Source organism: Phaethon aethereus, assembly GCF_964289735.1.
Source record: "Phaethon aethereus genome assembly, chromosome: 3".
Taxonomy (NCBI): domain Eukaryota; kingdom Metazoa; phylum Chordata; class Aves; order Phaethontiformes; family Phaethontidae; genus Phaethon; species Phaethon aethereus.
Genome location: NC_138576.1, coordinates 34,044,839 through 34,068,549, shown reverse-complemented (window position 1 = coordinate 34,068,549; position 23,711 = coordinate 34,044,839). Strand labels below are relative to the sequence as shown.

General features: G+C 39.3%; 1 protein-coding gene across 1 annotated transcript in view; it reads right to left on the bottom strand.

The window, feature by feature from the left end:
• The window catches only part of FAM135A (family with sequence similarity 135 member A), a gene marked incomplete at both ends in the record, with an annotated part of 72,097 nt that extends 58,798 nt beyond the window's left edge, over nt 1–13,299 (bottom strand). Inside the window, one exon of the mRNA XM_081998223.1 lies at nt 13,223–13,299. Within this exon, the coding sequence (XP_081854349.1) occupies nt 13,223–13,299 (77 nt within the window). The remainder of the gene's footprint in view (nt 1–13,222) is intronic.
• Nucleotides 13,300–23,711: the final 10,412 nt, after the last annotated feature.

Genomic DNA, 23,711 nt, shown 5'->3' with positions numbered 1-23,711 from the left:
CTGTTTTTTTAACAGCCATATAAACATACAATACTAGATTAACTCTTATTTAATCAAATAAGACTTAACTTATATTAGCCTATGTTTATAATTTTAGTTCTCTTATTTCCTGTTATTACTGAAGGGAACAAGAAAGAAATCATACTAAATTACCTTCCATCTTTAAATTATAACAGCTCTGTGAAGCTTATCTTCAGGGTTAACGATTTCCTGCATTCCCTTATATGAGAACTTTCTAACTCTATTCATTTAGCTTGAAAGTATTTTTCATTTCACTTTTTGATTCAGCATACTAGTCTCGCAAATGACATTTAACAAGTGTTTAGCCACAAAGTGACGTGAATGTTTCCGTTTTCTGGGGACAAAGGTGTGGTATGTAGAGTTTTCCTGGTAACCAGGGTCACAATTTTTCCAAGTTCCAACCCCTTGCGAACAGGCAGCAGTTTTTACTCAGACACATCAAAACACGTTAATTTGAAATCAGAGTTTAGCAAACACAACAGATGGGAGACCAGAAGACAAGTCTGACAACCCATTTTCTGGCATTTACTGGTCTTGAAATTTTTTAAGTTTTGCAGCAGTGCAATTCTGTTCCTCTCATCTGTCAGTAATCAAGCATACAAGCCTTGCAATTCCCTTTGAAGCTTATTTTAATGAAAGGCAATCTTTGTTTTAATAGCAAACACTTCATACATTTAACCAGAGATGGAAATTCAGGTACCACAAAGAAAACCGTTGCAAAAGATCACGACAAAAAAGCCCATGTGAATTGTTGTCTTACGCAAGATACACAAAAAAAGGTCATCATTCTTTTCCCTTACCAACATCTTCATCTTTAGACCCATAGAAAGCTATGTCATTCAAGGAAGTCACATTAGTTCCTCTAGTTCATTTTTTTAAATTGAATCACAATAGTTTTAAATATAACATACTGCTCTGAGATGTTATTAGGACACTAAGAAAGAAAAATAGTCTTTCAGATTCACAAGCATCTATCTTTTCTCCTTCAAGCAAGGCACAGTTTCATGATTCATTTAAGTCAGCTTAAGACAGTGCTGCCACCAGAGTAGCAATTTGCAGTCCAAACCCCCTTTGACATGTTTTTGCCACTACTCAAACAAGTTTTGATGTTCCAGCAACTGTAAGGTAAATCAGATCAACATGCAGCTCCACCTGGAAAGGGAAAAAAGAATGCAGTATGGGCTATTACAGCAGGCAGGACCGCACAGCCAGAGGAGAAAGCGGGACTACTCCCTTCAGTGACATGACATGGGGTTAAATCAGGTTGAGCTACTGGTGGGACTCCACACTCAGAAGTAATATGTAATTGTACTGTCACCTCCTGTAATTTTTTTTCCCACAACTTCAAGAGTTTCAACTCTAAAAAGATTGAGAGAAGCAGATCTGCTCATTGTGTACTGTGTTTATGCATTCATTATTAACATAATTCTTAAGGAATAATCTCAGACAATATTAACAGAACACTATTAGAAGCAAGCTATGAAAAGTTAGCAGCAGAAGTCAAGATGCTTCTCTTAATTCCAAAATTCACATTCTTATTAAGACGATCCTAAAAGCTCATGAATGTGAAAGAGTAAGGTGAGCATTCAAGATTTGAAAGCAAGAGATTCCCAAACACTCCACTTTTACTCCTTCATGAAAATAAAAATGTTGCTGTTCTTTGATAGACTTTTTATTTTTTATTTTTTGCCATGGTACAGCCATCTCCTACAGCAAAAATATCTTCGGTCTCCTAACACCTACCCCATCTAGTACATAGCAGCAAATACACCCTTAGAAGAACAAAGTTAAAAATGCAAACTCACAAGAGTTAACCTTCTGACATCTATTTAAAGAAACTAAACTAATTACATGGACAAAAACAAAGTAGCCAAATCCCTTTTCCTCCTGCCAGGTTTCACAAGCTGGGTACCCCTGAGACACACAGGGCCCACTGAACCTGTTCAACAAGTCTAAAAAATTGAACAAGCAAACAAAATAAATTTTTTTTTCTATAGCCTACATTTTGTCAAAGGCTTTTATTTTGAGAAAACTGTAATGACCACTGCAGAAAACTTCAGACAGTACCCAAAGTAATTTGAAATAAATTGTATGTAGGAATGTATTCAGGAAAGGTAGAGAACAAAGATTGCTGAAGGCAAGGCATGCAAAAGGACTACGAGATGAAAATTGAGAAGGGCAGAACAATATAATGGTATAAGGGAAAAAGTGCATAGAAAAAGCACTAAACACAGTACAGGACTGAAGTAGAGAGATCATCATCAAGGTGATACTATGATTTACTGTATACATACACTGAAGAGCCTCAATCTTTCTGTGGGCATGGGTATCTGAATCCTTGTGTTCCGCTTATGAGGCTGACCTCCTGCCACTGCCCCCTGGAAACTGGGATCTGCAAAACCCACTGAAGAAGAATCCAAGTTCTCCTTGGGGAGTTGGAAGCTGGGGGTCTTTACCGCTCTGGATGTCTGCAAATTCAGCTTTCTATCATCTCCTCATTCCTCCTTTCAGAGTTGAACTACAGAAAGGGATTTGGCATTCTGAGGGGTGATTAGGGCCCCTTCCCCAGCAAGTATCAGGGATGGGTCCCTCTGTCCTCTGCAGTTGTCCGAGTCCTTCTCTTTGTCGCTCCCAGATGCAAGCTGGCATCTGGGAAATCCTGCTCTTCCTCATAATAAGGAAATACTACGAATAATGTCTTGAAAATGAGTCCATACTTTTACAATATAAGGATTTTTGCATGAAATTCAGTTTAAGGAGTTCTGTTTTCCCCTTTTCCTGTGCCGTGTCTGGGAAGACACTCACTCTTTCCCCTCTGCTGCAATATATTGCCCCCCTCAATCACACCAACGCACTACTTGCAGGGCAGTGCTGCAAACTGGAGCAACTCAGCAGCTCAATTTACAGCAGGCTGCTACAGCAGCTCAGCCTGCACAAGCAATAGGGCAGTGCACTGCAGTGGCATGAAGCAGCCAGCAGCAAGGAAGGCAGAAACTCTGCGGACTGGCACTGCCAAGGCAAGCTCCGATTCTCCACACGAGAGCTTAGGGAAATGAGAATTGACATACCTGATGTCTGTCATAACCCCGTATCCTACGGGCAGGGATACCAACTGAGATGAATGCAGAAATTCAAACAGAGGTTTTGGTTCAAAACATACTAATACGAGCTGTTCTCACTCAGCAGATCACACTTAGTGGCCTCTCCTGTTCAAGAGATGTCTTCCTAATAAGGAGGCTGGAACTTCATTATGGACATTTCTCTTAGGATGCAGTCCAGCATTACAGTTAAACCAACCCAAAAGCGAGTTGGTGACAGAAGTGTATTTTATACTCCTGTGTATTTTATACTCCTTCTGCACCAGCACTGACAGAATATCTGATCCTGATATGGGCCAGGGCGATAAACTGGCAAAACCAGAACGATATTCTGCATTTTCTTTATTTTTCTGGTGGCTTACCATTTTGAGCTGACCAACCATAAGGTAGAAGAGCATTACTGCAGGCACACAGGAAGCACCAGAAGCAGGACCACCCTGTTCAGGCAGCTGCTGTCCCAGAGATTTCTCTACCTGTAACATCTACACCCTTAGCCTGATGTTCCTAACAGCTTAACCCACTCTCCAACTACACTGCTGCCAACAGCAAGTCCATCTGATTGACCACAGAACTGCATGACTGCAAAAGCAAACAAAACAGGAGACGACTATGCATATCACACATTTTGGCAAATACATGCAGTTGTACTGGCTCAAACCAATGACAAATGCGTATAGGAGAATGCATATTCAAGTTCATGGTACTAAGAGCGGGCCATGCTGAGTAACTGGCACAAGTGAAAAATACACCTTTATTTTCCCCCAGTCTGATCACCTCTAACTGCCTGGAACTTACTTCCTGCATTAAAAACAAATTAAAATACACAATGAATAGCAGCAGAGGTCTTGATCATTTAATGCATGGTATTCATCATCTTTTTTGTAGAAACAAGAAACATTTTTAAAATAACTTTAAAATATTGCAAAGAAACAAATAAAGTTATTAATGGATAAGTATGAACATGATGCTCCAGTCTGGAGTGCCTCAAAGTCTCTGGAGGTGTCTTGAGCTTCTTTCCCCACTGCCAACATGAGTCAGAATCTGGGAAAGGGAGAACAAGTGTAGGGGATGAAATAAGGTAAAAAATAATCCAAAAATCTGAGAACTTACTTCATATGGACTACAGTAATTGGAGGTGTAAGGAGTGAACGAGGAAGATATTTTGGAGAAAGCACCTGATTGAAGCGGAGGCAGCAAGTCTGAGTTTGGTGGTGGGACTGAGCCTGACTCCATATTCAGATAAGGCTATACGCTCTCTAAAGTACGTAATGATCCAGTAAACTGTTGTCTGTGGTTACAGATACAGGTATACATAAAGGTATGATTAAATATATGTGCAGCAGAAAAGACACAAAAAGACACCACGCCAGGAATTTCTGTCGTATCATGAGGCAGTCAAGACTTTGGAACACAGAATGAGCATCTTTCTCTTTCCTTTCAGATAGCTACAGCGGGCAAACTAACTTAAAGAACTAACATAATCATCTTTCTGCTGTAGCTATTATGTGTATTAACCAACCACAGAGAAATAGGGCAGAACACTTTGGAATGACAGATTTTCCTGTTTTTTACTACCATCACACAGGGACAGGTCTGAACTGTAAGCCGAGCTTCTGCACAAAAAGAGTCCCAAAATTAGCAATTTAAATGACTAATCCTGTATTTAATGCAAAGTTAAAACTGCGAGTGCTGTCACATGTCATGCCAGAATACTGAACTCAGTAAAACTCAGGTTTAGAAAGAGAAGATACATACTCAAGAAATCATTATTCTAATGTCTTCAACTAACACCTACTCTCATTCTACCTTCATACAACACAGAGAAGGTAACTATATTGTTCTACAGATGAAAAAAATGGGCCTTCTCCAGACAGAATCCTTTTATACTTAATACTGTCTTACACTGTCATTTACTCCCTCACTAAATTCACTGATCATGTTTCTGCTGACAGTCTTCATGGCAAGGTATGCTGACATACAATCTTTACTTTGCAACGTGAAATAGTACCTAGTCTTACATACACAAGACACATCTTTCTTTCATCACATGAAGAAAGAAGGAATTACACAGATTCCCCCAAATACAGTCCTTAAAGGAGGACAAATGATATAAGTCATGTCACAATTACATATAACCTTGCTGTCATAGAAAACAACTGAACCTATCACAGTGCTGTCAGGCTCCAGCAAGACATTACAATGGCACAAGTACACATCTGAGCTCTTTACTTTTTGTTCTTAAAAAATGAAATTTTGCAAAATTCAATGCCTGGAGGGCATGGGATGCCATTAGACAGCTTTAATTCTGAATTGACAAAATAATTTAAATTGCAAAATAACAATTTCAATTGCAAAAGTTACTATGTTTAAGATTTCCAAAAGTACTACATGGGTCTAAGAAAAATCTGAACAACATCAAGGTGATTTGGAATTTGTACCAAATATCTGAGAAGTCTAGAATATGCCATGAGTACCCATCAACATTTTACAAAATTTAAGGTATATTTTTTGAACCAATATGGGGGGGATGCAAGAAAAAAAAACACCAACACACCTCAGTTTTTATAAAACATACCTCCAGGACAACTACAATTATCAACTCTTAGCTACGACACTATGAATAATGACTGAAGAAATAAGCACCTGTACCGTCATCTTTACACGTCAGAATACGTACCTAAACCAGATCATTTCAGGCATCTGACTTAGTTTCTTAAGTCGGAGGCTCATCTCTAGGAATTAACATGGGGTGGGGGTGGGCGGGAAAGGATTCTCTAGGCTTCAGAGTAGAAGCCCAATTTACAATGGCTGTAAGTGACCCCTAGATAAGGTTCCCTGTGTGGCTAGAAGTCTCCTAACACAGGCATTGTACTCAGATATCTGAAGACAAGCAGTACAACTTCCTCCCATCTCCAGCTCCACTCACAAAGCCAAGGCAGAGCATACGTCAAAAGCCTTAATTTCTCAGCTAACTCAAAGGAAGCAGTGCTCAATTTTCCCCTTACTTTTCCAACTCCTGTTCTCAACAAATCACAGAATCACAGAATCACTAGGTTGGAAAGGACCTTCAAGATCATCAAGTCCAACCATTAATCCAGCGCCACCGTGTCCCCTAAACCATGTCCTGAAGCGCCACATCCACACGTTTTTTGAACACTTCCAGAGACGGTGACTCCACCACCTCCCTGGGCAGCCTGTTCCAATGCCTGACCACTCTCGCGGTGAAGAAATTTTTGCCAATATCCAATCTAAACCTCCCCTAGCACAACTTGAGGCCATTTCCTCTTGTCTTATCGCTAGTTACTTGGGAGAAGAGACCAACACCCACCTCGCCACAATCCCTTTTCAGGTAGTTGTAGAGAGCAATAAGGTCTCCCCTCAGCCTCCTCTTCTCCAGACTAAACAACCCCAGTTCCCTCAGCCGCTCCTCATAAGACTTGTGCTCCAGACCCCTCACCAGCTTCGTTGCCCTGCTCTGGACACGCTCCAGCACCTCAGCATCCTTCTTGTAGTGAGGGGCCCAAAACTGAACACAGTATTTGAGGTGTGGCCTCACCAGTGCTGAGTACAGGGGCACAATCACTTCCCTGCTCCTGCTGGCCACACTATTTCTGATACAGGCCAGGATGCTGTTGGCCTTCTTGGCCACCTGGGCACACTGCCGGCTCATGTTCAGCCGGCTGTCAACCAGCACCCCCAGGTCCCTTTCTGCCAGGCAGCTCTCCAGCCACTCCTCCCCAAGCCTGTAGCATTGCATGGGGTTGTTGTGGCCGAAGGCTTTTTACAAGGCTTTTTATTTTAAAGGACAAGATTCTGAAGTACCACCATATGGTACTTCAAATTGTGATGGCTCTTTGAGACCAGACCATGTCATCAGTCTCAGACATCCTGCATCAGAAGGGCTAATAGCATATTTGATATTAACTTGTAACTTCTGAAGCAATACCACCTTAAAATATTACTTCCCCATTTCTCATTCCCAGTCTTACCCATTCTTGCCTCAGAACAAGCAGGACCTGTGTGTGTGCATCCACTGTTGAACAGGAATCAGAAACCGATCCACTTTTAAAAAACAAAAATAAAACCAAAAGAAAAGTATTTGCTATATTTTTCCTAGACAGACTATCCCCTTGAGTTTACAAGACAGCCCTTCAAATCTTAAGCCCGTATTACTGCTATTTGTATTGTTGTAAAACCATAAGATGAAGAACACAGCTCATCTCGCAACCTGGAAAAACTTGACAGCTTTCTTCTCCCTTTGTAAAGACCACATTACATTAAGTAAAGATCGCCATACATTATTTTGGAAGATAAGCTATGTGTCAGAAGACAATTCACAACACTTATTTCCAGAAGGCTATGTTATACAGAAACACAGTTTGAAAGTAAAACTATGACCGGGCTGTAAACCTATGACTGGGCTGTATGAATTAAAAAAGGTGAGCCTGAATGTTCCTTGTCCCTTACCAGTTTGTTATTTGATCATATGCTAACAACCAAAACATTAGCAGAGGGTACTTCTTTATTTAAGGACAAAACCTTTTCATTCCTGAGGTAGCCAGGAGAAAGACAAGTGGTCCCACTAAATGTGTACTCTTTAATTTCCTCTTAATAAATTATAAAATTAATGTAGACAACTCACTGTATCAAGAAAAAAATACAACTTTTCATATTTTACATTACTTCTCATGTAATTACTGTGTAATCATAGTAAGATTCATTAAAATTCATACTCTGATTCAGCGTATTTTCTTTCATGCTACATTACACAACCACACACATGGAAGTATAAAATGTTAATGCTGCTCAGATGCATCACTAAGTATCTGCACATGGAAAAACCATAAATCTATGGAACAGAAGAATACCATACGGCGAAATCTCCAGGAAGATGTGCAGCTTAAATTCCTTGGACTTTCAATGGACTTAGGTTCACAAGCAACTTAGCGCTAGTGCAATCCTATCAATACCCTAATTTCAGATATGATACACCTCTAAAAATGTGTTTTATATTAGAAACTCCTAAGTCTCTTCTGTGGAAGGTATTTAACATTCTTCTTGAATCTGTTAACCACTATTTATAAAGCAAGAACACTTTAAGAAGTGCGGTACACTTACATTATTAATGTAAACTCTTGATGTGCTTTTGCAAGAATCTTTTAACCCAAAACAAAGTCAAGTAACAGACAACTAGACACACTGAGCACAAAGGTAAACCTGCAGCTATAATAAAGAGCTGCTGTTAATACTTCATTTTACTTGCACCATTCAGTCTACTTGGGTTAAGAACAAATTTACACTTAGCTGAAAAAACTATTATCAAGTTCTGTTTCTGAAACCACAATGGAACAGCAGATATTCTACTTCACAAAGAAAACTGCTACAAAGAAAAAGACAAAGCATAGACATAGAGACATTACTACTGAAAATCGTCTAAATCCAGCTTTGGCCAGTTGCGTGTGCATGCATATTACTGACAAAATAACAAATGATTACCGACAAAATAAGAATTTAACATTGGGATAATAAGAATGCACAGAGATAGGGAAAACACAGACTAAAGTCGTTTTCAAAGCAGACCTTGCAGCAAGGTGTGCACTCTGCTAAACTAGAAACCATCACTTAAATTTCTTTAGCCCATTAGATTTGCCGGTTCACAGGTGAAAAAGCAATACATAGCTCCAGAAAGATGAAAACCTCATCTTTTCACAATGGAGGGTTACCAGGAAACTTCTCTTGCTACCCACAAGAACAGCGTTAACTATTCCAAGTTAGACATCAGGACTCATCAACCAGTGGTGGAACACCACAAATTAAACTGAGCACTACAAAGTACTGTGGCACTTTCAATAACCAGATGTTTGAATTCCAAAATGCTAAATACATTTATATTTCAGTTCAGGATGTTGTCATGTACAAAACATGTATGTAGGTGTGGAGCGTAAGCATCCACAGTCCACAGCAGAAACATGAGTAAGAGAGACCACTTGCTCTTACAGTAACAACATCTGAAAAACAACATGGTAAATAACATTCACAATCATCAGGAGGCGGTGGCAAGGAGGTGGAACAGAAAGTGTTACAAGTAAACATCCCAAACTTCTGTTATAAACAGTGCTAAAATTGCCACTGTCACACAACCTCCTACCTGCACAAACTTTTAAACATCAGGAAAAGATATATCAAAGTCACGTTACCAGGGCATCATATATTCAAACTGTCTATCTAGAGCTGATAACATCACCACTAGAAAAAACAAGAATACCTTAAGTGCATATGAAAATTTTTCAAGAGAACATTGTCATCTGTTCTATGTCTGAAACTGATTTTCATTTCAGTTACCTGGAACAAGCTTGTTGACGAAGTATTAAAAGGGTGTTCTTATTAATAATTATTATAAGTATGCAGAATAGGCCTTTCAGTGATAGATTTTATAAATTAACTAGCTGTCTGTTGTGCGAACACCGAAGAGTCCTTATGCTAAGGGACTCAGTGAAGTAAGAGACAACATATGAATGGACATAAAAATACGGAAGCCCAGTGACGCAGACACAGTAATTGTCAGTGTAGAAAAAAATTATTTCAGGAAACAGTTTTTGTCCAAAGGTATTGGCCAAACAGATAAAAATTACTTCTCCCCATCTCCAGCACAGAAAGCAATATAAAACTGATTGTACATGTCCAGAAATCCCAGACTCTGGTCAGTGACTCTCATCACAGAGAAACCCTGTACCTCCAATAGTTCTGAACTGTATGAGACTTTGGGGGGGGTGGGAGGCAAAAATATAAATGTATTGAGCATCTATTTTGCAGATTTTTCAAAGAGGGAAATCAGTATGGTAGGATAAGCAGCCTGGTTTGAAAACTAAGTGGGAAACACATCCTGACACCACTGCTAAGCTGCTGGTAGGAGTCAGGCAGCATAATGCGGGAAGGATGGAGACGTCTTTTTTCCTGGTTTCACTATTACAGCTTAGCTTACAATTGGCCTTCTTGTGCCGCAACACCCTGCTGGCTCATGTTTAGCCCATTGTTACCTTACCCTTCAGGTAAATTTGATCTTGAGTGAAATACTATTTGAAATTTTGGCTGAGACTGCACTACTCATTAGTTTAAAGCAGCAGAGTGGTTTTAAGGCACTTTCCCCAACAATCCCCATTTGCTGCACATGCTCACTCAGTTCACTGAGAGCCTTCTACGTACATAACCTAGAATCTCCTGGAGAAACTGAACCACCGGCTCTGATATACACGTCACAAAATGCACTTCAACCCCTGGGGGGACAGAAAGGTCTGAACCAGTTACTGGTACAAACAACTACAAAATACACTCATGATGCAAAACATCTGGTCCAGACAATGAGACTAAATGTAGTCTGAAGTAACCCTGGAACCACACAGATACAGGGACGTCAACACTGCTTCTAGTAATTCATTCCTAAAGTACCAAATTAATTGTTAGTGTAAGCACAGTCGTAAGTGCTTCTGGCAATAGTGTCACTACAAATATAGATCCAAGAAAACATGCTACAGTTGGATGCAATAGCTGGCACCCTTCAAATAGTTCTAACACTAGGAAGAGATAATAATGGTTTTGATTGGATACTGGGATATGTGGGCTCTACAGGAAGGGGGGTGTGGTGGTGGAATAAGCCACAAATTCAAATGACCAAACCGATTCTGTTCATATTTAATAGAAGAGGCAAAAGACTGACATCTAAAAATACATCAGGGTGAACACTTTGACTGATAAAGTCATTCAAAGCACAGGACAAAGCTCATAAGAAAAACAAACAACTAAAAATTGATCAGAAGGAAGTTTAGGCTGGAAATTATGACATCTCTAATAATCAAAAAAGTGAGAATCTGGACTCACTCTCCAACCAAACAGTTTGGATAAATATCTAATAAGTTTTAAGAGGGAGCTTGATCAGCTTGATGCGATTACTTGCAATAGTGAACATTTTATTTTACACAATTCAGAAGGTCCTTATGCTTCTAACACCATGAGACAGGCATGCTAAGCTGGGTAGGCTTGAATGCACACAATCCCATAAAAACCCAGAATACGATCAATTCTATACTTGACTTTTGGTGAGAGAAACCATGCTAAACACAGCAGTAGCTCATAAATAGGAGGCTAACAATGAAACTGAAAAGCTCCTTTTCTGCTGATTCAATCCATCATCCAAGAGCTCCTCCGGCAATGTAAATATTACCACCTGTCTCCAATAAATATAAACATAGTTCCCTAAAAAATACTAGAACTTACCCAAATTCGCAGAAACCATTGCAGTAGTCACATTACCCAGCCTTTAGACTTATTCTGGAAGCCCTCTCTCCTTCCCACCATTGCCTTCTAAGGGAACATGCCCAGAGTTAAAGGTTTAGCTTGAAACTAGAGAGGTATCTACCCATGTCTCTTTTCTCATCATGTCAGCATTCCACCTCTCTGAACTTGCCCTGTGAATTTACTGCTTTTTCAAGAGTACGCTAAAAAGAAACATGCCAAGTAGAGCACCGGTAATTATACTGCTGTGCTTTGCTTCTCAACTACCCTTCTGAGGAAACATTTGAATTGTAAGGGTAGGACAACCAAAAGATGTTCTTCTCTTTTCAGCCTCTTCTCTATTAGAATGCTGTCATATTCTATCCTCTCCTTCCCCACCGATTTCAGAGATTAAAAAAGGACACAGTTCAGCAGACTGCTTTTTAGTTAAGTAATTAGAATATTCTCAGTGTCCTCCCAGACCTCTTAAGCCTTCCTTAATCTTCCCCTTCCAATGAAGAGTGAAATTACAATTTTCCCTAAAAAGGGGACATAGTTTGTTGCATATACTTTGACTGCAAATGGTACAAGTATAACGGGTAATCACTTCTGTCAGCACCAGCTTCAGGTCAAATTTAGAGAAAAGCTAGCTTTAAAAAAATATAAATAAAAGTAACAGTAACATGGCAAAGGTAGAGGCTAGCTAGCCATGGTATGTTTTATAACAGTATTTTATGCTTCTTCCTCCTGAGCTCCTTCCCAATCCTACCTTTTTTTTATGCCATTCTTCCCCAAAATACCCACCTCAGAGGGTTAATACAAAGTGTCGGAACTATGTGCATCCCCAAAGCAATGAAATTTTCCCATCACTTCACCATCATTAACACACTCTGTCAAAAAACCTCTCAAACACACACACCACACCCACAAACAAGACCCCCCCACCTGCCTTGAATTATGACAAGGTTAAAAACATGAATATATTTTCTTATTACTAAAATGTTTCTAAGGAAAGTTACTCTACAACGTTTTGGAAAAAGGAGCTATCATAAATCAACACTGATATATATTGTTCCCTGCCTGTAAACACTGACACAGCCTCAACCAGATTTATCTAAAACAAACATCATAAGAACTACAACACTGGCATGTATTTTTACTGTAGTCTGTTAAAAGATTGTCAAAAGAGCAATGTACTACAATGCTAGATAACTCGAAAATAAGCTATAAAGTATTATTTCCTATGTAGCCATGGGAAAGGAGGACCTTAGAACATGATCTGGGAACAATCAGGTAATATCAAATGAAAGGAAAAAGCCTTCTACAGAGACCAGGTGGAGCAAGAGGAGGTCTGGAGAGCCTAACGAGGCAGTATGCAGTCTTCTATAACTGTACAGGCATAGTACAGTGTGAGGAGGAAGCTGGTGAAGTTCTCCACCGCCAAACTGATAAACTATTAAGTTAATTGGGGCAGCAACATTTTTAGAAGATTCAACAGAAAAACCTATCATATTTCAAACAAAAGGGATTACAGAAATTAAGATATGAAAGGGTAAAGGCCTGGATAAGAATATAATCTCGCCTCTAAATCTGCAGAGCTTCTCTCTCCTGCAATTAAACAAAAAATATTACAACTTAAGTTTTATGCCAAATTATTTCAGTATTTAATTTTAATTCCTAGAAAATACATGCCTTTCCAATAAGGAATAAAAATTTTTCAATTCACTATAAAAACAGTCAATAATACATGAAGCAACGCTACATGACAGTACCCATTAAGGTCTTTCCAACATCACCCATCCACCACAGTAAAGTTTGAAAGAATGCACACCTACCCTCTTTGAAATAAATCCACATTGAAGAATTTGTGGAGCTCCACGGAGAATTCTACCATAGCCTGAACTTCACTCATGTTTATGAGGATGAAGAAGTCAAAACTTGTCAGCACCTTAGTTACTGAAAACAAACAGAAAACAAACTTTTTAAAACACAAGCTGGGGATAATGCCTATCTGGTTCTTAAAAAGGACAACGGCATACACAATTTTCCACAGCTTCCTTAAATACAAAGGCCCTGAGGTAAACAAGAATACAGGATGTACTAAATCCTGCCCACTATAACTTGTACCTCTGTTGTGAGGGAATCAGCTGTTATCAGAGAAGTATTACAACACACCATCAGCATAATGCAATCCTGGCACTTACTGATGCCTACATACTGCAGCTCTGAGCTGGTACTTGGCTGGAAAGAGGGAAAAATACTGCCGACAAGGAGAAAAAGAGCATGATACTTCCAGCCCTCACTGAAGAATGACCGTGCAGGCAGCAGTGCAACTCTGATGTGAGGAGAGGGACAGCTGAATTACAGTGTGGCCAAACAGTGCAGACTAAGTGCTTGACCAGGTCATGTAGGGCTTTAGATGGAGGTATTCTAGAGGGAAGGCAGGAGTTAAGGAGGGCAACATGCCCATTTTTAGTCAATATTTGTTAGTAATAAAGTGTTAATTCTCACTGTCTTCTTCGCAGCCACAGGCTGGCACCTTTCTGCTAATGTACAACTGCCTGCTGATACTTAAGTTAAAAACCTACAGACTTTACCAAGTTCTGCTGTTTTTCCTTCAACAGTATCAACTGGATTAATAAAATAGACTACACTTTCTGCAAACATTTGTCTTCAGACTTCCCAGTTCCTGCAAGCACTGTCTGGTTTGAGGAATATACAAACCAAGAAACCTAAACCAGACTGTCCTTCACGCACATTAGTCCATATTCTAGGTCTAATGCAGTAAACATAAAAAAGCTAGCCTGGCTGGAGTTTGAATGGATTCTGGGTTTATGTTGTTTCTAAAATTTTGAACATGCACTTGGGTGTTTGTGAAGCAGCAGGCAGTACTATTGAGACTGAAACAGAGTAGTTGGCAAAAAAAAAAAAAAAAGGTCATTGCCACAGCAGGTATCAGTCACCTGAAAACAAAGTTACCTTTAGGGGCTACCTCTAGCATACCCACTAAATTATCTTGGCATATGACTCAAGATAAGATTTACCTTTCTGTACTCACTCTAGAGGAGCTGTAAGGCTTCAAGCACCATAGCACAGGTCTAGATTTTTAACTATAAACAAGAAGTTAATGCTGACCTTGGTTTAACGGTCAATACCAGGACTCTGCATGCACTTTACAGAAACACTATGTTACCGAAGTAACGGGAGACACGGGGAAAAGGAATTTTACTTCTGAAGCCGAGTTATGACACTATGAAGAACTCAGATCAAGGACCCTTACCGCAAGATCAAAACTACAGCATGTAGATGACGCAATTAAGCCAGCTTGCCTAAAAATCCTGTGTTCATTCAAATTTCAATCAAGAGACTTCAACAGATTAATTGAATGATGCCACAATTTGCTACAGTATGCAGCGCTAGGACTGTCATTAATAACCTACAGCTCTTTGCAACAATTCCCTCTTCTACTGTTTTATCTATAGGATTGTGCAGGGTTGTCCTCAGTGGTCTCTAAAGCTAGAATCAAGTTCTGCACTCTAATTCTCTGGGGTTATCATACTCCATTATCACACGTGCATCACCTACCACAATGCAAGCATATCTTCTGCTAATGGAACCTGACATGCCACTGAGCAGAGATCCAGAGATCCTAGCCCGCTGTGACCCACTGGGAAACAAAGTTTGTGGGCTGTGCATAAAACCTGTGATGAAACTGTCCAATACCTCAGAAGGGAGCCCACTTTAAAACACTCAAGAAAAAGCAAAAGGACTTAAACAGGAAAGGGATGCCATGGGGCAGGCTCATGAAGCTTGCATTTTGATGAAGCTACATTTTCAAGGGAGGAAGATATCACACGCCTCTGACTTCCCAGCACAGTGACTGGCAGTGTCTATGTCCCTGAACAGTTCGCCTCCACCAAGAGAAGGGAAAACTGTTCCTGCAGGAGTTGTTGGGCCACGCAGTCACTCCCAAATGCTTCAGGGCCCCTCAAGTTCCCAGTAGAAAAGCTCAGAACAATCCAGAACTAGTCCAATTAGACAAGTTCGAAGGTCCATTTTATGAATGAGTTAATTCAACAAAAAAAGCTAGGAGAGCCACATCTTGCATTACTGCCAAAAGGGCTGTCCAGTAAACTTGTGGTATTTCTACTGTGTCTAACATGGCTCTAGCTGGGGCCACCCACTCCCTCCCTTGTCGAGCTGACTTAGCATGCCCAGCCAGCCCACTAAAAATTGCCTGGGCAGGCAACCCCTGCAGACCAAACAGAGGATCCAGCAAACACAGCACCACATGTTTTAACCTAGTAACACAGCCCTCGCTCAACCACCAATAATATTTGGAAAAGTGGCATCCGTGCCTTGCTCCAGCATCAGCTGCAAAAACAGCAAGAAATTCTGAGCCACAGTTCACAAAACTGTGCATCCAGACAGCAATGCTGCATACCACCGCAGGTACCCAGGATTGCAGTCTATCAGCTGACCTTTGAGGATGGCTTTTTTTTTGCCAAGCATCAGCTTGTTACACGTGCACCTCAACCTGGGTGAAGGGGAGCATTCACTGCCCTGGGCTGACACAAACCAAAGCGCTACTTTTCTGTCAAAGTCTGTCGTATCAAGTGCAAAGGAAAAGAGTGTTCTTTGAACTATATCACAGAAAGTCTTAAGCGGTGATTAAATATTTTAATGGAGAAACTCAAACTTGGACAACATCTTTAATTTTCTGTACGCTAATCATACAAAAGCCAACAAAAAAGTTAAACACACGTAGAAGGATTTATTTGTATAGATTCCACTCAAATTCACAGCTAAACTTTGCTGACTAACTTCAATGACATTAAATGCCCACAACTCATTTTAATACTTAATGAGTTTATTGTTCTGTTTTTAAAGCATATAATTAGCATTCAGAAACTGAGCTATTAAACTGCATGTTTGTTTTGTCTGCCTGTTAAGAAGCAGAAGAATCCCATAATAGGAGCTCTCTACATACAAGCAACAGAGGTTAATGCAGCATATAAACATATATCAGAAGGTCTGATAATAAATGAGAAGAATACCCTAATACACAGGTTAGAACGAACAGCGGGTTTCATTAACTTCTGGTAACTACTTAACAATCAAAACAGCATTTCAATATTCAAAAATATTTATGCACTGAGACTGAACGCCTCCAATAGTTAAAACGTCAACTAAAGCCACTTGATCCTATACTGGGGGACAAAACTTTCCTTCACACTGCTGGGGGTTTGTTTATTTTCTTAAGTTGGAAAATCTCCTACATATCCTGGTCAGTCCATGCTCTCCCCACATTAGCTCACCACTTCTTCAGTTACTCAAACAAATCTTTTCTTAGGCTACAATACAAAATAGATCATACGATATCAGATTTTAAAAGACCATCAGAAGGAAAAAAAATGTTTCTTGATTCTGTTTTTTTATAAACTCATCATTTTAGTGATACTTTACAGCAGCTGCATCAGAGCACCTGCAAGTGCAATGACAAGACAGACAGAGGTGTGCAGAAACCTCCTAAGCCAGCTTTGTTCTCAGGGAAATGCTTGTGTGCCATTAGTCTAGCTACTTGTATTGGGAACTGTAAGACAATGTTAAGAAACAAAACCACAGTACGTTCAAAGAACATCTTACCTCCACTGGTAAATACTCCATTTTAGTACGTCAATTAACCAGTCTTCCAGTTCTTCACTATTGCTGTCAAAAACATACTGCTTGAACTAAAAAACAAAAAACCAAACATTTTACTAAGAGCAGTATCTCTAGAACTTTTCAGTACTTATGTTCTTTATTGTCTTTTCCTGTGGCCTAGTAACAGCCCTTATCATGTCCTCTCCAACAATCATACATGTACTGCCTACCAGCCTTCTCCCACCTGCACTTGGTTCCTGCAATGCAGTTTTCAGCTTTCCATTTCAAGTTTTCAGCTTGAAATCTATTTTTCCAAAATAAAGTGAAAAACAAAAATCCTGTCACGAAGTCCATGCTCTGGCAAAGCTGACGTTGCCATGTTCAGCCAAACTACCCCTGCCTTCACCAAGGAATTCTAAAATCCATCTCCCAGAGGACTCTGGTACGCCCCCAGCTGCCCCACAGCCTCCCCGATCTCCAGAGGGACTCTCAGCTCACCAGCAGCAGGGCAGTGATGAAGAGGTAGGAGGATATTCTGGCCTGAGTCATCAAATACAGCTCACGCCCCCAGGCAGTCCTACATAGCTACCAAGGAGGACACAACTTACAAGAACAGGTCAGATTAAATTGTCCTGGTAAATCTCATGTCCCTTCTCCTCAAGAGACAAAATTGAGGGGACAAATGGGAGAACCCTAAGACCAAGAACCTACTTTCTTAGAGCAAATGTTATAGGTAGATCAATGCTACCTAATATTCTGAAACTCTCCTTGAAGCTCCTGCTAAACCACTACCTTAAAACTGTTTGTTAAGAATCAGTCTATCTCCCTCATATTCTTCAACCATTAGGGTATTTTAAAAATATCCTAAAAAATAACCAAAGTTTCCCTTTTATCTGACAACCTTTAGATTTAGGACACAGGGAGAAAAGAAACCTTTGTTATCTCGTCTTAGAGGAACTTTGCATCCTTTCTGTATATGTAAGAGAAATACAAACACAAAACCTATCACACTTTGTGCAGGCAAGCCATGAAACTAAACTGGTTTTGCCTTAGCTTCAGAGAGAAGAAAACACAGAAAGCAGAGCATAAAAAAATACATTATCCGTAATTATTTAAAATAGAAATCACTTGTGCATGTCATGTGTGATATTACATCTTTGATACCACAAATTATCAATGACGGCCTGGTAAAATCCTGATACCATAACGCTGCATCAAAATGGCACTGACATTTATTCCATTTGTGAAACAATGCAATACAACCTGTTTATACTAGTTCTCTTTTAAAAAGGACTAAGTCCTTTTCTAAAAGCGAGAGAGCAAATACAAAACCCTGAGTAGTTGAAGTTGTTCTAGCCTTACACTTAATATTGTATATTCATTTGAAATCAAAAGCAAAAATACAGAATACTACAAATGAAAATACAATAAAACGTTTATTTTCCTCCAGTTTTCTTCTAGCTGCTCATTTAACACAGTGTTCAGGTAATTTTTTCTCCTAAGCTGCTGTAGGAGCTTTGTATACCTCCATCCCTGACCTTTTTTTCCTTGTCCTCTTCTCCTTTATGCTCAGAGATCCAGCATCTGCCAACACAAATTCAGCCACCATCTATCTGTCTCTGTGCTGATGACTCACAGGTTTGTCCCCCCACCTGAGAACTGTCTTCAATTCCAATTTTAGCTGTTTCTTGGACACAGCCTTCAGCTGAAACCCAACGTGGCAAAAACAGAGTTCTTGACTTGACCTGCACGGCTATAATACCTACTTTCTACGCGTGCACAATAGCACAATTTGACTGTAAACCTAGACAGTATTTTGCATTTAGTTTTCTCTGGGTTCTCATAGACTTTGGCAAAACTATGCACAAGACCTGCCAATTTTTTCCTGCATGTGATTAGAAATATGTCCCATCTATCCATACAGCCAAAACTCATTCAAGCTAATATCCCCTTTTGTTTTAATTACTGTGAGGCTGAAAAAAAGCATAATTCACTGCATGTATTAGTTCAGCATGGTGCTGCAAAGAACCAGCCTGTTATTTTGATCATTTCACCTCTCTCTGCATCCCCTGCAGAGAGAGCCTGGACTACTGCATCAAGCATAACCCTCTTGTCCTGCTTTGAAATCCTTTCGCAGCTGGGCAGCAGGCGGTATCACAGTGCTCTGGCTGAAGACTAGAGCTTCCCAGCACTATAAATAAACACTAGCTCTCCATAATTAAAAAGGTGAGGGGGTAGAAAAAAAAATGCTAATTGAATTTTGGATTGCATAACCATGATGTTGTAAAACAAGGAAACAAACAAACAAAAAACCCTTAAGTGGAGATATCTAGGGTACCTTATTCAATTCATTATTCCAATTTTAAAAAGGCAACATGACCACCATTCAGAAAAAGACAACAGAATAGGCTGGTTTGTATCAGGATTTACCCATCAAATCCTTTTTAAAGCTTCACAGTTACAAATAATTATATGAATGTAAATAACCACAGTTACTTAAATATGGTGAAGCAATGACCTAATTTTGTGGGCTTATTACAATTTTCTTCTTGCCTGGTTCTCTAAGCTTATATTATTTCCCAGACAGCCCTTACAAGGTTTGAGTCACCATTTTTAACAAAGCTAATGCAAGATATCTATGACATTTTAATGTGCTAGATAAACAACCAGCTTAATCAAGTACTAAAATTCAAATTTTCCTACTTTTTGCTTTAAATTTAGCACCAATATCTGTTCCTTTATGCAGCACACTGATAAAAACAACATACTCACTACTTTGAGCTGACAACTTGATTACTCCCACTGAGCATGGAAGACATGAATATGTTGCATTTATTTCTTCTCCCCTATTAATAGATCATGTATGTGATACAATAATTCATCTTGAACATTTATTAGGCTTATTCCCTTCTACCCTAGCACTGGCCTTTGTCTCTCTGACAAATGACATGTTATTTCTAAGCTTCCTCATTAAAAAGTTTAACCTGAAAAGTTCTGTGAGCAGCACAGTTAAAAATCTTGCTTTCCTACCAATGTGTCCTTCTCCCCTCACCACGATAACTCCCTCCTTTTATGACCCCTTGACTAGGCAAAAGATTGCACATCGCGCAGGTACAATGAAGCTATATCCACAACAACTGGCCCGCTGCTGCAAATCGGACCTCATGCTAGCTGACTTCTGTATTTTTCCTCCCAGTAAGGACACTAACTTCAGTCTCTTCCCTCTTCAGCTGCCAATTTACACTGAACAAAAACTTCATCATCTTTGAAAGCCCTTCTCCTTTTCCACATTACGCCAAACTGAGCAATGGTTTCAACAGTAATTTGCAAAGAAAAGGAAACACAACATGAGCAAACCAAACTGAATGTTTTATTTGCCTTTTACAAAGACCTTCCCTAACAAGAAAACCCACATTTTACAAGTTCTGATTAAAAGGTTATGAAATAATTGGCAGAAATTTGACTGCCATAGAGTATGACAGGGGGAAATGCAGCATTTCCATGAAAAGCAACTGCAGTTGAGGATATGTGCTACCATGTAAGCCAGGCCTTTGTCCCAAGTCCCAGCTGAATGAGAAAAATGAACCAAATACTACTACACACTCATGCTAAGAACGAAGGAGAGCAGCCAGTGTAAGTCTGCAGTTAAAACTTTCCATTCACTATCAGCCTAGCTTAGTAACAGTGATTAAAATAAATACCTCTAACTCAAGAAGTAACTTATCAGTTATTATATTTGTTAATAAACTACTTATGTTACTTAAAATTTTCATTTAATATAATCAACTTAACTTTTCCTAACAACCTAATCAGAAGAGGAATATGGGGAAAAGAGAAAAATTAAATGCTCACCCTAAGTACGTAATTAAGTCTTCCAGAACTTTACATAAAAGCATAATGATCTTACTGTAAAAAAAAGGATTATAAATTGCAGGCTGTAGTACTGTGGCTTAAAGAACCAACTGCACAGCTTAATACATTCACCTTCTCATAACCTCAAGAATTTATGAAGGATGCACTAGGTAAGGATTAGTAAAGTAGGAGAGGGAAGCTTATTAAATAATTTGATTCTGCCCAACTGAATAGGCTCTGCATAAAATATTAAGGGTCTACTTTAGTGTACTTAAAACATACTTTGTTTCCCTACTTATACAAAGGAAGAAAGCAACACCTCTTGGAATTCCATGTCCCCATGCAACGTTTTTACATGAAAAATATCTCTCATGTGGATGGCTGAATTTGGCCTTAAAATGTTTCCAATGACTGTTAATGTCATTACTATGCTGCATGTTATGAATCTGAAGAGTGCCCAAAAAATTCAGTTGTTGCAACTTCTCCCCCATTCGAAGCAAATACGTCAAGAAAAAAAAAAGCTTTGATTTCAAGAGAAATGAAAAATAAATCTAACTGTATATGTTCAGTAAATTATTTTAAATAGGTAATAATTCCATATTATTGTGCTTTGTAAATAAAACAGAGCATAATTTACAGAGTTGAGTCATTGTTCCAATATCTGCTCTGAGGTCATGGTTTAACAAGACAGTAAATACAGTTTAGATTTGACAGCTGATTTTGTATTGGAAGGCTTTATGCCAAATAGTTACTGTCTTTCCTCCCAAGCAGGCATTAAGTCAGCACAAAGGATATATTGTGCACTCATTATTAACTTAAGAAATGTGATAGTTTGCCTGCCTGATCAAACTTACATTAGGGCATAATTTAATATTAAATCTGATCCAGGATCAGTGGTCACAAAACCACTTCCTTGGTAGCTCCTACACTAGTATCATTGGTGGTGATAGGCTGGATGAGCCAACATGGAAAACCAGTGACTCTGCTAGGACTTCCATACAGGTGTAAGATATTTCATAAACACACAGGAGTACTGTTATCAAAGCCTATTTTATTTTTTACACCTAATGTTAATAACGTAATACAATGTCAGATGATTTGGGGCCAGCTTTACAGTACTACATCTTTAAAAAAAAATCCTTGACTTCACTTTTTTCCCCTTGAGTTTTGGCTTCCAGTTTGCTACCATTTTAACAAAACAAACCAAGACAAGCATTATATCACATAAATTTAGGTTAAAAGTTTGATTCTTTGATTTTCAATGAGACAAAAAATCTAAAATACCTGGAAATATAAAACATTGTTTTCATCTTCTCATAACTTCTGTCCACTGCCTTTATTCGATATCTGTCAGAGAAATGCCCTAGCTTCTTATTTTTTTCTTCCTTTGTTAATGATTTTTGTAACCACAGCTCTTCCAAGACCCTCCCTGCAACTCTTCTGTTACACAAAACATGCATTAATTTTACAGTCAAACCTATATTCTTTTAGTGCAAAGTGCAATTTAGTTATGGTTGTATAATACAAGCATAAAGTTGAAGGACAATTAAGCAGACTGCCATTGCGAGCAATGATGTAATGTGGTCACGGGAAAGTATTTCAGAATGTGCATTAGAACTTTTCAAAACCATGTTGTAGCATACAAACATCTACATGTCCGTTCAGTGCAAGACCTTCAGCTCTCCCTGCTTGTTTATCTCATATTGACCAGGTGAGGAAGAGCCATACCTTTTCTCTGCAACCTCAGCAACTTATTTCCTGCTTACCTCCAAATCTAAGAGCACTAAGTTGAAACATATCTAAGCTTATAAGTTTATTTAACTATTATCAAAACCAGTCAAGCACTGGATTTTAATGCCCTATCCTTGATGTCCCCCACTCTTTTCTACCACTGAAGCCTAGAGCAAAGTCAATTTGACCCAGCAGCTACTAGCAGGGAAAAAAAAAACACAACCAAAAACCAAACCAACCAACAAACCAACCAACAACAAAAAAAAAAAACCCACACCAACACAAACCCCCAAAACGCCAAAAAAGCAAACAACACCCCCCGCCCCCCAAAATAAAAGGAAAGCAGGGAGTGAGTTCATTTATGTGCTTTAGAAGAAAAGAGACTAAACACAGTACATAGGAGTACTGTGTGTACTTTTTGATCAACAAACACTCAGCAGAAGAAGTTTCTGAAGAAACAAGTGTCAAGTAAAGAAGACACTGATCAGCAGTGATGGACAACTGTGATGGCAGCTTGAACAAACTGAGCAGAGCTCAGCATATATGATATAGGAAGAATGGATGCCAGTAAGCACCATGACAAAAAAGTACATTATATATTAACAGCAGCAAAGTCTTTGAAGGATTTCCCTGTGCTACCCTTGGAGTCTTGCTCCCACCTACCCCACAAACAGCCATCTCTGTGCTGGCAGTTGTGGGGGCAAACCTCCCCCCCAAACAAACTTTTACAGGTGTTTTGGAGGTTACTTTTTAAGTTTTTTGCATTTGTTTTTTAATTTAAACTGCAACATTTCACTGATTTAAATACAGCACAGCTCCACAAACAGCTGCACTGACACATCTGAAGGAGTACGCCAATATTAATATCTAACCCTAACGAAGTAAGCAAGGGCAAGAATTTAAGCCAGCTCGGTCCATGAAACCACATGAAGTCTTCCACAACAGCAGCAGCTTCAGAAGTTCTGCCCCAGGTGCTCGCTCCCATCTTCACAGCATCAGTACATCGCCCCCGCAACACTGCCAACACAGTGCTCATGGGACAGCATTTTAAAATTAATTAGTTACCATTTTAGAATAATCTATTTTTGCAGGGCTTGA